This window comes from Rhineura floridana, chromosome 2 (assembly GCF_030035675.1).
Source record: "Rhineura floridana isolate rRhiFlo1 chromosome 2, rRhiFlo1.hap2, whole genome shotgun sequence".
Classification (NCBI taxonomy): Eukaryota; Metazoa; Chordata; class Lepidosauria; order Squamata; family Rhineuridae; genus Rhineura; species Rhineura floridana.
Genome location: NC_084481.1, coordinates 190,006,164 through 190,019,262, shown reverse-complemented (window position 1 = coordinate 190,019,262; position 13,099 = coordinate 190,006,164). Strand labels below are relative to the sequence as shown.

Below are 13,099 nucleotides of genomic sequence, written 5' to 3'. Positions count from 1 at the left end.
TTTGGGGTCTGTCCAGAGCAGGGGAGGCTGCAGGGGAAAAAGAGAAGGGCAAGTCCTGTTGTACAAGGGGTACATTGCCCATGTGATGTTGAATTCAACCTCATGCTTAGTAGGTTGACTGCTAAGTAGCTGTTGCAAGGTCCACCTTCATAGGGGAGACTATAAGAACGAGACTCTGCAGTGTATCTCATCAACACCATTGTGCTTAACACAGAGCCCCTTTACTAATGAAGGTCCTGCTAGTATTGCTTATTCACCTGACAAGGGAAGTAATACTTGGGACCAGAAAATTTCCTGAATTTTATTTTTTATTTTACAAGACTTTTATCCTGCCCTTTTAACACGTTTGCATCATTCAGGGTGGTTTACGAAAAAACCATACGGCATTAAAACAGGCTCAGTAGGTAAAAACATTCTAAAGTGAAGGTCTACCAGGAAAACTAATCTGCCCAGCAGCACAAATGCTTGCTGGAATGGTAAAGTTTTCAACATTTACTGAGCCTGCAACCATAACATTAGAAAGACCCTCTCTCTTTGTCCCACATGTTTCTAACAGTAAGCCATATCTTCCACTAAAAAGTAATTGTTAATTTCCTTAACAATATTTTAAACTTGGAAAAAATTGTCCCATTAAAGGTTCTTGCACACAATCCGCAAGTAGGTTGTGAAGATGTCTCATTGAAAGTTAAGCCTTGTTGGCATTAGCCTCCAACACAAAAAGGAGTCTTACCCAACCTGGTGCCCCTCTATATGTTTTGGACTACAGCTCCCATACTGGCCAATGCTGATGTGAATTGGTAGTCCAAAACATATAGAGGGGCACCAGAAGTTGGGGAAGGCTAGTGCAGAAACAGAATCTGAGCTGCACATGCTAGCCTTGCCCTCAACATCCTTGTCCTTGCTAGCTGCATCCTCAGACGTTTGCACATTGAGCAGGAAGGAATGAAGGGGGAAATATTTGTGCATTCCGCTGATTGGACAGAATTCCTGTCCCTGGGGAGGAATCTTATGAAGAGACCTCCTCCAAACCTTCCAACTCAATGAAGCCCATGGGAACACATACACTGGGAGCTGGGCTGACACACCTGGATAGGACTGTACTCATGATTAACTTAAGCCCCATTAATTTCAATGGAACTTGGGCACAACTAACTTTTCCTGAATTGCCTCAACTTAGTATGGTTTCCAAACATTTCCCCACGAACCTTATTTCATTCTTTATTTAGGAAAAAAATGTAAGAAGAGCAAGAACATACTTGGCAGTAGAGGATGTGGCAGGCCAGCAAAATCTCTTGGAAAATATTCACGAGGTCCATATACAGCACTAGGAGGCACTGGTGGAAAGGGAGGGCCTCTTCTCATGAAAGGCCCTCTTGGGTCCATTGGCATCAGAGGAGCTCGCAGTAAGGGGAGTGGTGGAGGCACAATTCCAGGTGCAAGAGACTGATCTGACGCATTGAGCATATTCTGCGAGAAAAGAGAGCAAGTTAATATTTGGAAAGGAGCTATCGTTTTCAAAGTCACTGAGAAACTTGTCTGAGCTTGAAAAGTAGCTATGTTTATAAGCTACCAAGAGGGTAGATCAAAGCAGAAGCCCAATCCAAACCAGAAATGTGAGCTAAGAGGTATGAGATGGAGCCAAATTAAAAGGCTGCAACTATAAAGTTTATTGAAGCAAAACACAATGCCACTCATATACTGAACATCTAATCCAGATTTCATTTTTCTTGCTCTTTCAGGTTGTAAATGCATTCAGTCCTGAAGCTATTATCTTAGTTAACATCTGTTCAGTAAATGGAAAGGTAATAAATAATTCTACACTAAAATACATGTTGTACAAAATTAATTTTAGAACTGCCAGATTCAGTAACTTGGTAAACTTTTTTTTTTTTGCACTATATGGGATTTAATAAAAAAAATTCTCAGTATTTTTGTCTGATACTTACATTGTCACTGGGATGATCTTTTATTCCATTTCCACTTAAGTCCATTCTTGAGTTATTCTCAGATGCTTGTCCATCTAGGGGTGGGGGAAAATACCCAACATGCACTTTAGCATTAAGTTGTTCCAAAGAACAGGCGGGTGTAGAAACAGATGTTTTTGCACAAGTGCTGAATAAGACTGTACTGATGCTTCTGTGCACTTCAAAAGAACAGCATAATCTCTGCTCACACTCAATCTGAGCTGCTGTTTCCCTACTGAAGTTAAATGTTAAGGCTGCTGTATATATCATTTACTAGGTAAGAATTTCAGGAAAGAATGTTTATTTTTTAAAAACACCAAGGTGTAAGCACCAATAATATCATTTAAATGCTATGCTGGTTGTAGAGAACAAGGTCTGTTTCAAAGTCTAAATCAATGTTTTACTATGCTTAGGTCACATGTCTTGGATGAAAAGATTTTGTTTTTAAGCATGAATTCAGGTTAGTTTTATTATTTCCCAAGTGTGACCATAGCTGCTGACTGGGGATAAAGTAATAATGTCACTTATGGTAAGCAAAGCATAACAGTCCAATTAAACTGGGAAAAGTGCAAACATTTATCACTGCCTCTTTTTTTTGCACCACAAGCATGGATTTTGCTAAGAGCAAAGCACATTAATTTCAAAATACCAGAGTCATTGTTAGCATTCTTTGATACGTTACAAACAAGAGAACATAAAGTGCTCCGAGTGTTTGGATTTCAAGGTCTTTTGAGTTGTAGTCCTGACAATTGTAAAGGATTACTTGCAGTTGCAGCCAAATTTCATAATAGACTCCTTCATTCAGGCACTGAAAGGCAGCAGTTCCTACCTGCTTTATCAAATGAATGCATGGTATAACTTCTTAGTTCTGCTGGTCCTGAAAGCCTTCCAGAGTTTGGGGGACTGGAATAAAATCTTTCTGGTCTTTGAGGAGGAAGAGACTGCTCATTGTAGAGGTGACCTACCATTCAATGAAAGTTTATTTAGTAGATGCTCTTAGAATTACTCAACAGTGAATGTCAGCCAGTTTTATTCTGAATTTCCTGTGTTACAGAATATACAAAATAAAATACAAGGGGCAATTAGATAGCCACACATATCAGTTAATGGAAATCTAACATCTGTCCCACTTATCAAGGTCCTCTTATCATCTAAACCCATATGGTGCTGGAATCCTGAAGCAGAGTTATTAGAATCATTGCAGCATACTTACTCTGCTATTCTTAAATATACCATAAAACACTTGAACCTAACTAAAACCCCAGGTAGAGAGACCTTTGATACCTCCAGGTGTCACAGCAGGGTCCACTGCAAAGGGGAGCCAGGCGATATTTCATTTTGTGATTGCCATTTCAGAAATAAAATGTGTGGGAAAGAATGATGGGCTGTATCTATTTACCTGCAGGAGGGGGGAATATCCTGTGATCTCGATCCCATGGAGGTGACAAAGACCCAGTGTCAGAAGGTGGTCTGTGGGGATCAGATAACCTGTCAGAATTCAACTCGCCTCTTTCATTATTAACTTCATATATGCCAGCATTCCCCGGTCCTCTTGATCCTAATTAAACAAGTTGCAATGGATTCAATCACTTGAGACATCTGTTGTAGCAGTTTTCACTGAGTCCGCAAGGAGCAAAGCTATGATATCTCAACACATTGAGAGGTGGTAGAAGAACACATGTGGGCCCCAGAAGACCCTTCTCTTGGTGAATTTCAGCCTTGTGCTCTTTCCAGTAGGGTTGCAACTGTTCAGTCAGTCACAAGTACAGTAAATACTAAGACAGCTGCTTTGAGATAACCAGGGCGGGGGAAACACAGAGGGGGGGACACCCTGAAACAAAGTCTACATTACAGTCAGATTCCTCTCACTGAGCAAAGAAATAATAATTTTAAAAGTGTGTTAAAGCCTTTTCATCAACCTAATCCATCTTGGCAACATCTTGGCAAAAGATTTTTTTCCCCTTCAGAGCCCAATTCTGCTCCCCCAGTCCCAAAGTTACTTGGGAGAAACCCCATCAAATGCAAATAATAATAATAATTAAAGTAAGAAGACAGCTGAAAGAGATCAGAGGGTTTTTTTCCATTTAGAAGAATAAAAGAGAAAACACTTTGAACAAATGAGGTGATATTTCAAACTACATTAAAACATTTCCATTTCTAATCATTCAGGCTGTCAAGAAACTTTTAAAGTTTGACTGATTCCCTGGCTTCCAAGCAGTGGTTTGTGTTGGTCTCTCCTCTATTTTGTTGTTCTTATACTAGCTCAGACTCTGAATTTATCTGAGTATAGTTGCACTTTGAAGTTGCAAACTGAGGTGTTTCTTCCATCCTCTCCAACAAAAGCCAGAACAAAAAGAAACAACTCCTTTGATTATTCACCACATGCTATTAATTTATATCAGTGAAAAACAAAAGTCCTCTTTGTTTCTTCTGTTGAGATCAGCAGCCTAAAATGCAAATACACTCAAACATTCTTGTTACAAATAAGGATATAAAAGATTTGCTCTTCCTTTCATCTCTCTTTCTGAAAGATGCCACTGGGTTCATTTTTATTAGTTAAATGAAAGGGCAGTATTGGTTCATAAAATGTAAAAGTAAAGCAGTTTTTTAAAAAATGAAAACAAGCATTGTTTTTATTTTTATTTTTTTTGGGAACCTTTCTCAATGTCACTTTTATAGCAATGAGCTGCAGAAAATAGCTGGCACTTAAGATATCCTTCAGATTAGAAAGCAATCCAAAGCAGTTCACTTGCTCATCTAAAATATAGGTTTAGATTCAAAGAACCATGAACAGAGGGAAAATAGCCATAAGTACTGTTTCACAAATGGTTAGACAGCACCAGTGCAAGCATGGATTTGTTTTCATATTTCTCACAGAAAGTCCTAGTAGGGGGTATAAAGGAGTCCTTCCATGAGCAGAAGACATCTTTTGCATGCAAAGGAGCACTTTTAGATCCAACCCACTGTTTAATACAAATATTTTTAGTACACAGAATCCTAAAGGTATACTGCTACTGCTGCTGCTACTACTCTAATCTATATGCCAGAGAGCATTTATATGGATGATTTAAGCTTATACTTTAAAGGGATCTTTTTAATATAATTTCACAGATCCATTACCAAGAAAGGAGGGACAGACTAAGAGGAGAGAGAATCCATGAAAGTTAAGTTTTCAAATTTAAGAATTGTACCTCTTCCTCCTCCTCCACCTGGAAGCACAGGTGAAAGTCTTAAGGGACCCTCCAATAAGGTTGGGGGGGAAAGAAAAGCTCTTGTTTCAGATGAAGGTCTGCCCATTGGTGAGTGTCCATATGGGGATTGCTCTGGAACAGTTAAAACAAAATGCTAAAATTCACAAAGTTGGAGTTAATGGGCTTACCAGCAGTTCACTTCTCACCTCAGAACCTAAGTTTAAAACTAAGCTGGGACATAAGAAAAGTTAAAAAAAAAATTATTGGCCATGGAATAAAACAACTAACATCATTTTTAAGAATCTTTAAATGATTACAGACTTTGAATAGAAAAAAAGATTACAATGAGAATAAAAATTTGGTGTGTTGTTGCTATAATTCAAAGAAATAAAAATGATCCCTGCATAAATATGCCTCCATAAGTATTTACATAAATGTAGTCAAGACCTCTTTATGTTACAAGAAGATGCGCATTTAAAAAGGTATTGTACCTCTGCCAAATGCTCTAACTGGAACATCAAGAGCATAAGGATCTTTTTCCAAAAGATCATATTTAAATTCTGCTTCTGTTAATCTAAAGGAAAGAAGAAAATGTTAATAGACTAACTTCTTCCATATCTCTCCCCCAGAACTCAATTTTTCAGCTGATGCAAAATGTAAAATCAGTTTAAAAAATATAGTACAACCAATAACTGTTAAATCAGAATGGTCTGTTTAAATAAAATATAAATAGCATGTCAGGAAAAAAACTTAACAAGAGTGTAGCTACTGCCACAACATCTCAAGCCATGGTGTTACTGTGTTGGAGCCAGAGAAGTGCTAGTGGTATATGCATGTGGCTTCCCACCCCACTTTCCTCCTGATGCAACCTCTTGCATTCCCCTTCTCCACAAAAGCTGCTCCTAAAGGTCAGAGGCCCCTCCAGAACAGCATGGGATGTGGTGTGGGATACTGCCCCAGGAGGGGGGGGAATCAATGGAAATCAAGAGGGAGGGACTTGTAAAAGGGGAAGGGCCTTCCACTCAAAAGGATCTTCTGGATTCCAGCCATTCTTATCCACATTGCATTCAGGCACTCAAGTGCGTATGTTCAGAATGGCTCTTGAAAATGTGGAATTCAATTCTACGGGTGACAGTGCTAGCATCTGAATATTCAATGTTTTGTTATTATGAGCTGCAGTTAATCAGAGGAAGTTTAGTGAAAGATTTACAAAAACACAACATCCTCATGGCATAAATCATGACATAGCACTATGTGGACAAGTCTCAATGTGCCAGAGTAAAGCATCAGGCTTGCAGGCTCCCTGCTCCTCCCCCCACTGCTGGGAGCAGTTCACCAGAATATAGTTTCACTTTCAAAGAATCTCAACTTAGCATTATGCTTGACCCACGGATCCTGGTTCAAAACAAACTCTTAACTTTTGTTAACCAGCCTGCTTCAAACTACGAGTTATGTAGCTGGCTTATTAAAACAAACCATTGGCTGTACTAAGCCAGGATCCCTGGTATGAACATAACGCTAATCTTTAAAAGTGAAGCTAAACTCTGATGAAGTCCTCTTCTCAGCCATGCAGGAACTAAATAGGAGTGGAGGGAGTGTGCAAGGCTGACACTTTGCTTGATCATTCTAGAGCATCAGAAAATATTCCAATACAAACTAAAGATTACCCTATGCAAATTAATTGATTTAAAAAATTCCAGACAACCCACATTACTGATCACTGGTGTCATGTAACGACTGAACGATGACACCTTATTCAGTTACAGTACATCAATAAGATCAACTTTTTCAGCACGTACATTTTTATACTCACTTTTGTCTATTGTGCAAATTTTCTTTTCTTATATCGCTGAGGTGCCTTTCAGCAGCTCGGGCTGTCAGCTTTAACAATAAAAGTTCTAATCAAATACTACCATTTTTTAAAGTGCAAGAAATATTTGAAAGTTTGTGAATTTTTAACTCACAGCATGGAACAGCAGTCTATTAGAACACCTATAAAATAGCTTAAAGGCCACTAAAAGTGAAGTACAAGTACACTCAGCTTGTACACATGGATTACGAGCTCTAACCATAATCCAAAACTCTGAAAATAAGCAGGGCTGGCTGCATGCACAGGCAATTGCTATGTGCATTTATGTACACATGAATCTCTGGAACAAAGCAACGTTTTCACAACAAAGCATTAGATCTTCCCTAGGCGTTATAACTTAAGCCAAATTTCATTATGGTGTCAAGGTTATATGTTCATATTTGGCAACTTGTTTTGATTTGCAAATGATACATGCTAGAAAAAAATACTGAAGTTTTATTATATAGTGCTCCCAGATGGATTAGCTACTAAATGCCAGCATATCTGACATCCACAAGTTGTATGGAGACAGCGCTGTTGCTGCTGGTGAAAACAAACCATGGGTAGCCACTATGTTACTCTCCAGATGTTGGAGGACAACATGTCCATCAGCCCTAGTTAGAATGGCCAATGGCCAGGGATGATAGTAGGTATAGTCCAACAACATCTAGAAGCAGTATGCTGGCTACTCTTGGTCTATCAAGATTAGTTTGGATCAAAATAATGATCGCTCAGTAAACCCTTGATGCTAGTTGGGACATTTCCCCTTCACTTCTGTTTTAATGGTATCATGCTAATTCAGCTGCAGGGGAAGCTGTCATCTAGACAAGCCTCCATTTGTAACCGCTTAGAGATTTTTAAATAATCAAGCAGTATATAAATTTTGTTAAATAAGTAAAATTTGTGCAAATCTCTTGGAGTACCTTATAATAGTGGAGTGAGAGGGTTTATTTTCTGTCGTGACTAAGGATTGGTTTTGAAATAACATTTTGTTCTACTTACTACAATGTTATCACAGGACAGGCTGTTCTGTCAGATAAGAACAACAGAGGGCAGCCAAAATATTTATTAAAATGGCATTGACAGAAGGCCAGAAGGGATTTGTAAAACCAAACATTAAAGGGATATTTGACTTAGAAGGATTTAATTTTACAATAAGGGACTGACTTTTACTTTAAAATAAAGATTCTAAAAGAGACAATTCAAAGGAAAATGTTGCATAGCATCCATGGGCTCATATCAACACAGAGTCAGTCTGTCCCTGCCATGAGCTTGCACTACAGGAATACCCCGCATTAACATACACAATGGGACCGGAGCGTGTACGTAAAGTGAAAATGTACTTAAAGTGAAGCACTACTTTTTTTCCACTTATCGATGCATTTACTGTGCAGCAATCGTCATATATGGGCATAACTGATGTAAATAATGCATTTATAACTAAAATAAACATAAAATAAAATAACCCCCCCACACACACACACTATTGGTAGTCACAAGCCAGCAGGGGCAAAAGCCAGAACTAATGATGGGCAGAGACAGAGAGAAAAGTATTCAATTAAAGCAGGAAAGGAAGATGGGACAATGGAGAGGTATAAAATGAAATCAGGGGTATCTAAAGAATTTTTTTTTATCACAATCAATTAAAGCAGGAAAGGAAGATGGGACAATGGGGGACAATGGAGAGGTATAAAATGAAATTGGGATCTACAGTACTGTAAAGAGCACGAGGTGCCCCACACGCACACACTGCCACCACAGACCTAGGCCAGGGGAGGCAGAGCTCCGATCTCCATTAAGTACAGTAGTTAAGAACTTAAATGTACTGTAAAGAGTACTGTACTTAAATGAGAACCTTCAGGTCAGGAGTTGCTCAGATCGCTACGGAAGACGATGCTTCGCAACGCACGTGGCACATGGAACGCAAGTTCGGGCGTTCCGTCAGTGTCCGTAATTGCGAAGCGCGCATACGTTAAGTGGGGTATGGTGAAGTATGGAGCATGTCCGTAATTGCGAGGGTCCGTTAAACGAAGGGATGTAAATCGGGGTATTCCTGTATTTGAAGCAAATTGGCAAGATGTAGCTGTTCACATTTTTACAAGCACTAAATATATAGGACTACCTTTATGGTTCTACAATTCTGAGCTGCAGGAAGCCTTATGCCCTTCTCCATTCTTGCTCTGCCCTGAAAGACTTGATTCTGAAGTGCTTCTGCATTGTAGAGTAGCTTTTCTCCAAACACCGCTGTAGCTGCCCCATATGTGGCCACTAAACAGCACTTAGAGCCCTGCAGCTAATCCTATGTCTTGCTATAGCAGAGCAATAGTACCAGACCTTTAAAGAATTTTATCAAATGAGATAGAGAGACGCACTTATTTAAACAGAGCATGTCAAAAATGGCTCTGTAAACTAAAATTTAAAAATGCTATTGGTGAGTTGGTGGTTGGTAAACGATCAAGAGCAGAATTCGCAGGGGGTTAGCAGCAGCCAAGTGCACATCTGGATTTGCAGCAGCTTCCAGAGAACCTTCAAAACTCCTTTTTTAAGTTTACTTAGTGTAGTGGCCAAAACTGGAGTTCAAAGAAGCAATCTGAGAGTAGTTTAGGGACAACTGTCCAAGCAGGGTGCAAATGCATGCATTAAGAAAAACAAAACAGCACCCCATGGGAGGGGCCACTGGAGTGTTAACTCTTTCCTGCCTCAAGCACTAGCAGGGGAAGACAGTACCCACTTGAGGGTGTCCTGGTGCCCACTGGAGAAAGGAAGGTACAACACTGAAAGAGTTTGCTCTCTAAGTGAGTATATAAGTGTATTAAAACAAATGGGGGAGTACTCACTTGCCCCTTTTGAAAGCAGCTTCCAGTAGTAGTAAGCACCACACTTTTCAAATTGATAGAAGAGTGTTAGTATTTGCAACTTACCCAGTTATCATGAGCTTTCTTCTCATGTGACATAATCTGTTAAAGAGAATTCCACATTAGTTCACAGGTTAAGAACTCAACTCAGTCTGAGGGACATGAGACATTTCTCTCTCTCTCTCTCTCTCCCTCTCCCTCTCCCTCTCCCTCTCTCTCTCTCTCTCTCTCTCTCACACACACACACACACACACACACACACACACACACATTACATGTCTATAAACCTCCCTCTTTCCCCCCTTCCATAGTGTTATCTCTGTTGCACCTTTTAGCATAACCTCCCTTCTCTCCTCCTCCACAGGTCCCCCTGCACTCCATCTCACTCCATTTTTTCTCTTTGTGCCCTGTAGGGTCCATAGTGCTCTTGCTTGCTAACTCCTTCCTCTGCACCCTTTCCTCTCATTCCCTGCCACATTTTTCTGCTGTTTCTGCCCTTATCTTAGCTCTTTTTTTTGCAAAGTTTGTCAGCAACACCAAATGAGGCTTTTACTTTTCCAGTAATTTACACCAGTGAAAGTATGTCAGGCACTAGTGAGTCATCCAGTCTGGCCAGGTAACAGTAGTGCAACTTCACTGCATGCCTCAATCCAGAGAAGAGGAAGGGGCAAGTGTGTGCACTGACACAAGCATTTCCCCATCCCACTCCCATTTATGCTGAGCTTGGTTGGGCCTTGGATGTCCCCACAAGGATCTGGGGAAAGGGCTGCAAATAATCTGCCATGCTTTGATCAAACATAAACTAACTTCTTGAATGCTTAATGCATAACACTAGCCTAGTTTGCACATAGCTTGAAGTCAACTTACTTAGAAACTAAACACTATTTTAAGTGAGCAACTCTGGTTCACATGTAATGCTTATATTCTTTAAAAGCAAAACTAAGCTTGTCAGAAGTCCTCCTTCTGCAGAGAGAGGAAAAGGTACCAAATTCAAAAAATGCTGAATTACAGCTGGAGATTTTGCTTTGCTGGCATGGCTCAAATACAAGCCAGGTCTGCAAAGGCAAACTATTCCTTCACAGCCACTACTTCAATTGAACAAGCTGCATCTGAGAAGGAACTAAAATATGTAACTTGTCCCTTGGATCCTGCTCCGTGCCTGAGGACTGGAAAGTGGCAAATGTAACGCCAATCTTCAAAAAGGGATCCAGAGGGGATCCCGGAAATTACAGGCCAGTTAGCTTAACTTCTGTCCCTGGAAAACTGGTAGAAAGTATTATTAAAGCTAGATTAACTAAGCACATAGAAGAACAAGCCTTGCTGAAGCAGAGCCAGCATGGCTTCTGCAAGGGAAAGTCCTGTCTCAGTAACCTATTAGAATTCTTTGAGAGTGTCAACAAGCATATAGATAGAGGTGATCCAGTGGACATAGTGTACTTAGACTTTCAAAAAGCGTTTGACAAGGTACCTCACCAAAGGCTTCTGAGGAAGCTTAGCAGTCATGGAATAAGAGGAGAGGTCCTCTTGTGGATAAGGAATTGGTTAAGAAGCAGAAAGCAGAGAGTAGGAATAAACGGACAGTTCTCCCAATGGAGGGCTGTAGAAAGTGGAGTCCCTCAAGGATCGGTATTGGGACCTGTACTTTTCAACTTGTTCATTAATGACCTAGAATTAGGAGTGAGCAGTGAAGTGGCCAAGTTTGCTGATGACACTAAATTGTTCAGGGTTGTTAAAACAAAAAGGGATTGCGAAGAGCTCCAAAAAGACCTCTCCAAACTGAGTGAATGGGCAGAAAAATGGCAAATGCAATTCAATATAAACAAGTGTAAAATTATGCATATTGGAGCAAAAAATCTTCATTTCACATATACGCTCATGGGGTCTGAACTGGCGGTGACCGACCAGGAGAGAGACCTCGGGGTTGTAGTGGACAGCACGATGAAAATGTCGACCCAGTGTGCGGCAGCTGTGAAAAAGGCAAATTCCATGCTAGCGATAATTAGGAAAGGTATTGAAAATAAAACAGCCGATATCATAATGCCGTTGTATAAATCTATGGTGCGGCCGCATTTGGAATACTGTGTACAGTTCTGGTCGCCTCATCTCAAAAAGGATATTATAGAGTTGGAAAAGGTTCAGAAGAGGGCAACCAGAATGATCAAGGGGATGGAGCAACTCCCTTACGAGGAAAGGTTGCAGCATTTGGGGCTTTTTAGTTTAGAGAAAAGGCGGGTCAGAGGAGACATGATAGAAGTGTATAAAATTATGCATGGCATTGAGAAAGTGGATAGAGAAAAGTTCTTCTGCCTCTCTCATAATACTAGAACTCGTGGACATTCAAAGAAGCTGAATGTTGGAAGATTCAGGACAGACAAAAGGAAGTACTGCTTTACTCAGCGCATAGTTAAACTATGGAATTTGCTCCCACAAGATGCAGTAATGGCCACCAGCTTGGACGGCTTTAAAAGAAGATTAGACAAATTCATGGAGGACAGGGTTATCAATGGCTACTAGCCATGATGGCTGTGCTCTGCCACCCTAGTCAGAGGCAGCATGCTTCTGAAAACCAGTTGCCGGAAGCCTCAGGAGGGGAGTTCTTGCACTCGGGTCCTGCTTGCGGGCTTCCCCCAGGCACCTGGTTGGCCACTGTGAGAACAGGATGCTGGACTAGATGGGCCACTGGCCTGATCCAGCAGGCTCTTCTTATGTTCTTATGTTCTTAAGGTTCCTGACTGGGTGATTCAACATGAACAAAAAAAGGCACTTGACATTATCAAAGAGACAGGTGGGTGGCCCCTACCCACCTGTCAAAATGGCCCAGAGAGTTGGGGAACTTTTGTATCTGGCCCACTGGATCTGTTCCCCCAGATCTGTTCCCCCAAAGTCAATAAGCCTTTAAGACGAAGAGGTGCTGTATAATTAATTAAATATATTCTGTTAATAAACAAATGATAGTAACTAAGGGTGGCATTTAACTATACAGTTCCAAGGAGTTATAGCTGTGCAACAGAATTTTCCCACCCTCCCCTCTGCATGTGAGCGCCACACACAACCATTACATTTGTTCCAGGGGTTCCCTCAAACTTATCTGAGAGCAAATTTTATTGAACTATATGGAATTTTACTTCTGAGTAAATATGCGTACGATGCTGAAATCCTAAGCATGCTTTGAAATAAATCCAACTGAAATAAGGTACAGCAAACAGAACGTAGACTGGTAATTTCAAAGTGGCAGCTTT

The 13,099-nt window shown here is 40.4% G+C and overlaps 1 protein-coding gene across 7 annotated transcripts in view; it reads right to left on the bottom strand.

The window, feature by feature from the left end:
• MIA2 (MIA SH3 domain ER export factor 2) overlaps positions 1 to 13,099 on the bottom strand; it is a 54,653-nt gene that overhangs the window by 873 nt on the left and 40,681 nt on the right. For 6 of the 7 annotated variants that reach the window (XM_061611702.1, XM_061611700.1, XM_061611704.1 and 3 more), the window contains 8 exons: positions 9,926 to 9,961; positions 6,969 to 7,036; positions 5,647 to 5,729; positions 5,156 to 5,287; positions 3,364 to 3,522; positions 2,794 to 2,925; positions 1,947 to 2,020; positions 1,257 to 1,467 (listed from right to left, as the gene is read on the bottom strand). In XM_061611702.1, the coding sequence (XP_061467686.1) occupies positions 1,257 to 1,467; positions 1,947 to 2,020; positions 2,794 to 2,925; positions 3,364 to 3,522; positions 5,156 to 5,287; positions 5,647 to 5,729; positions 6,969 to 7,036; positions 9,926 to 9,961 (895 nt within the window). The remainder of the gene's footprint in view (positions 1 to 1,256; positions 1,468 to 1,946; positions 2,021 to 2,793; positions 2,926 to 3,363; positions 3,523 to 5,155; positions 5,288 to 5,646; positions 5,730 to 6,968; positions 7,037 to 9,925; positions 9,962 to 13,099) is intronic. The other variant, XM_061611703.1, reaches the window with a different exon arrangement.